This window comes from Octopus bimaculoides, chromosome 25 (genome assembly GCF_001194135.2).
Source record: "Octopus bimaculoides isolate UCB-OBI-ISO-001 chromosome 25, ASM119413v2, whole genome shotgun sequence".
Lineage (NCBI taxonomy): Eukaryota > Metazoa > Mollusca > Cephalopoda > Octopoda > Octopodidae > Octopus > Octopus bimaculoides.
Genome location: NC_069005.1, coordinates 17,409,754 through 17,414,771, shown reverse-complemented (window position 1 = coordinate 17,414,771; position 5,018 = coordinate 17,409,754). Strand labels below are relative to the sequence as shown.

At 40.0% G+C, this 5,018-nt stretch overlaps 1 protein-coding gene across 1 annotated transcript in view; it reads left to right on the top strand.

The window, feature by feature from the left end:
* The window catches only part of LOC106875954 (uncharacterized), a 168,367-nt gene that overhangs the window by 162,324 nt on the left and 1,025 nt on the right, over nucleotides 1-5,018 (top strand). Inside the window, exon 2 of the mRNA XM_052976830.1 lies at nucleotides 4,183-4,995. Within this exon, the coding sequence (XP_052832790.1) occupies nucleotides 4,183-4,995 (813 nt within the window). The remainder of the gene's footprint in view (nucleotides 1-4,182; nucleotides 4,996-5,018) is intronic.

Below are 5,018 nucleotides of genomic sequence, written 5' to 3'. Positions count from 1 at the left end.
AATAATAATAATAATAATAATGATAATAACAATAAGAATAAAGTTCTCTTCAAATACGTGTAAATTTGAATCCATCAAACTAATCCTTAATCATTGTCGTTCTCATAACATTTAACAGAATCTCACACGCTCAGACAGAATCAGAGGAACTGGCGTAAATGCACACACAAATATAAACATATGTATAAACAGTCATGCACAGATAGACACACACTCATGCACATATACAACTAAAGCACATATAAACAGACAGAAAAAACGTATATACATTCATACAGGCATGCATACATACATACATACATATATACATACATACATACATACATACATCAGGATAAATGTTATATGGTTGTGAAAAGGGGGAAAGCTATAAACCAGACAACTAACATCTTCATCAATAATTTAACTGTTTCCCCAGTATCTGACGAGGAATGTTACAGGTATCTAGGGGTGGATGAAAATATATCTTACAATGGCACCTGTAACAAAATATGTGTCTCTAAAGAATATTACAGCCGAATAAAGAAAATTTGGACCTCAGAACTCTCTGCATTCAAAAAACTGGCTCACAATGTTGTTGCAGTGCTAGTACTCATGCCAACATTTAGTCTGCTTGATTGAACGCTTGATGAAATCTGAGTCATTGATGTGAAAACTCGAAAAATACTAACGAGCACACATGATTCCCCCATAAACAGAAACGAGGCTGCACAAGCTTAACATCGATCCAAACTGCATTTGAATGTACCATCATATCCCTTCGGCAACATCTAACCACCAAGTGTCGAAGTCCATCCCTTGACCAAGTTTGCATATATGAGGCTGATGGCATCATAAGTCTTGGAAGGCGACACCAAAGAAGTCGCAACGTATCATCAGAAGAAAAGGTGAGCCTATAGGAGCAGAAGACTATGCATGGATATGTTAGTAGAAAGCTCCGTGATGATAGTAACATCGATCATCAAAGCAGTTCATCTTGGACCAATAACCCGGATTACTACCTCCCATTTTGAAGGGTATGCGTTTGCAATCCAGGAACTTGATGCACAAAAGGGATAGAGACGCAGAAAAGGCCGTAAAATGTGACAACTGATGCAGTCTTTGTGGAGTTCACACTGAAGATATCACGCACGATAAGCAGTTGTCCGAAAATGTCACCAGGGTATTATCTGCCGATGAAGCATGATGTTGTAGCTAGGACACTCTATAATGAAATCCGTCGGAAGGATAATCCCGAGGACAAATAAGAACCCATAATATGGTAAAAGCCACAGACACTCATAATAAAAAGGAATGCTGGTGGAATGTACCAGTGAAGACCTCAATAAAATGTGAGCACAACAGACCTGATATAATGATTTGGGATAGAGAAGAGAAACTGCACAGTTATGGAAATTAGTTGCCCAGTGGACGTTAACATAAAGCTGAAGATCAGTGAAAAAGAGAACGCCTATGCTGAACTATTGAGAAATCTGCGGTTACTCTATGCAGATTACAAGGTCAGGTTTATACTTATAATCATTGGGGCTCTGAGATATGTAACACAATGCCTGAATAAAATTTTGTGAAATTAGGATTCTCAAAACCAGAAAGAAGAATGCTAATTCGAAGACAGCAGATCCAATCCATCACTGGAACTGTAAAAATCTGTAAAGCTTTCCAGATGTTTATAATTTAAATATACATGAGCATGTCTAGATATGCAACTTTATGCATGAGGATACATACATAAAACATACAAATCTGCACATACACACATACATACATAGAAGACATACATACATACACATACATACAAACACATATACATACATACATACATACATACATACATACATACAAGAAAATACATACAAAGGCATACACACATATACATACATATATACATACATTATACAAGCGCAAAACAGACGGATGCAGATATACACATATACATCCACATCCAAAAACCAATACAGATACATGCAATGCACTACTATATGCTTACACGCATAGAGACATCGTCCACAACCACATTTTCAAACACACACACACACACACTCTACATTTTCAAACACACACACACACACACACACACTCTACACGCAAACAAATACACATCAACACGCACAAGTATATATTATCACAAACACAACCAAACATTAATACCTACAGACACACTATTTTCTTTGATCAATTAAACCACGTTATTACATAACTTGTAGTTTATCTGCAAACTGTAATTACTCAACTGGTGGTTTATCTCTTCTTTCCGCAGTTTCAACTCATCTGGCAGACATCTCTGTTGCCTTGTATTGCCGATTTAGTACATATGTCCAGCTAAATTGCATTTTAATAGCCTCGCTAATTGCTTTAATAACATTATTTAGGATGCTTTGAAGCTGTAACAACAGTAACTGACGTAAATATACAAATCTTTCGTTGACTCATCAGAGCGTCTGACGAAATAAATAGAAAAAGTAAGTATAATCTCGAGTCTGAGAGCTTCTAAGGCTGGTTACCAGGCTTCATGGCATGAAGTAACCGAGATCACATTTCCACTGAACGAAACGTCGGTCCATCGCAAGGTGACCCATTGGCAGCTGAGTGGACCGGAGCAACGTGAAATGAAGGTTTTTGCTCAAGAACACAACGCACCATTTGGTCCGGGAACCGAAAACACGATTTTACGATCGTGAAGGCAACACTCCTAACTGTTGGGCCACGCGCCTTCATGCATGACAAAAATGCCTTGCGATGATTAGTTCTGGTTCTTTACGCTTTGAGTTCAAATCCTGCAGTGCTTTTCATCTTTCCGTGGTCGTTAAAATAAAGTACCAGCCAAATATTGGAATAGATTTAATCAACAACGCCACTCCCATACCAAATTCTTGCCTTGGGTTTATGGTAGATCGGATTATTCGAAACGAGAACTTCCTTTTGGTGAACAGGGTTGTCAGTAAGTTATGTGCGATTCCCTAATTGGCCCTCGATGGACGGTTTTGTTTGCGTTTTTTTTATATTGTAGAGCCTCGCTGTGAATAATACATGTGACAGATTTTTGATGGTATATTCGACAAATATTCTACATATCATTGTCATCATTGTAATCATTATCATCACGGTCGTCGTAGTCACCACCACGACCACCACCACTATCACCCGCCACCATCATCATCTTTATCAATCACATTGTTTTCCCGTTTAATCCTGCTATGTCACTTTCTTACCTACCTCTAAAGAATATATTAACAGTTATATATTTGTATCGATGCCTATTAATTTTAGCGTTTGTTTTAAGTATTGACTTAATATGCCTGCAATACTGATCTAACAATGCCCAGAAGAACTTTCCAGACACGCTCTTTCGCCGGAGTGCTATGTCATTAATCAATTTTAAAGTATTTGTCGGTTTGTATTTGCTGCAATTCTCTTACCTTTGTCGAATTAACATGGCACCACAATTTCTTTATTGGTTTTCATTAGCTCAAGATGTTATTAGTCACCCTTCAAGTTAGGGAGACCATTCAATAACATTGTTATACGTATTCACACACACGCACATCTAGTTAGATGGTAGCCATCTTATAATAGTGAGACATTTGTACATCCTTGAATGTAAGTGACAAAAGCTTGTACAGTACCTTTGCCACTCTTGACTGCCAGGGTAGACTCTAGTGACAAGCATTGCAAATTTTATGTCTGTGTATGTTTCTCCTAGGTATGACATCCAACTACATCTGATGGTGGGGCTCCAGTTTGGGAGATCTGAGTTTGTGGAAAACGTGGAGTCGCCCTTTCGTCACCATTAATCACAGGCCCCTTCTGACCCGAAACAACAGCACCTGTCAGGATCCTGTCTATGGGCAGAACAGATTTCCAAGGATAGAGGAAGTTCCTATAATTTTTGACAAAGCCGTGGGGAAGGCGACTCTTTTAGGGGAAAGGTACATACATACACACACAAGCGCACTCTGATGCCTATTTTCACTCCTTTCTATTTTTGTTTGACTTCCTCTCCACTCCTATTCACCATCCACCCACTCGACTTTCTAACCCCACACTCACTACACCAACTGACCATATCTCCACTTATTCACTCAACAACCTATATGTTAATTTGTTTATCTATTTGTGCAGTTATACTTGTATTTTATACAAATATTTATTAACATATATATCTTATCTCAATATGTTTTACAGATATCTCGAAAGGGACAAAGACGACCGCTGCATGGTTGGTGAATGGAGCAGACAAGCATACAGGATTGAAAAGTGCGACAATCACCAAAGAGCAGAACACTGACTCCAACAAACCGAAGAAATCTTCTGCCGAGAGCAATGGTGGATGTAAAATACCCGGTCGTCATCAAGCGCCTCGACACCCGGCGGCGAGCGCCGAACATGAGAAGAGACGGGAGAAACTGAAGGAACAAACAGTTATGTTGGAGATGGACGTCATGACAAACAATAACAACAAAAATAACAACACCAGCGGCAGCAGCAACAACAACAATAACAGGAGAAGCAATGGAAGCAACAGCAATAACAGCAGCAATAATTTTAAAAGCAATAGTAGAAAGAAAACCAACAGTTTCGACGAGGGCAGTGGCACAGTGAAGCCCCTAGATCTGAAGTCAATTAGTCGGCCGAGACCTGTGGTGAAAAAACGAGAGGTGGCTGCTGGAGAAGTTTTGCTTCTGGCACCCGGTACTTCTAGGCGGAAGCAGCAGGTGGAAGTAAGCAAAACGGAAGGGGAGGAGCAAAAGCAGCAGCAGCAGCAGCAGCAGCAGCAACAGCAACAGCAAACTCAACAGCACCAGCAGCATGATCAGCAACAGTACAAACAACACAAACAACAGCACCAACCTCAGCTATTGCAGCAGCAAAAGCAGCAGCATCAACAGCAACAGCAGCAACAGGAACAACAATGGCCTCAAGAAAAATCCCCCCCGCAACCGTCACCAACCCCACCACCACCACCACCACCACCATCCCCGTCACCGCAACGTCAACGTGAGCAACAGAATAAACATCAC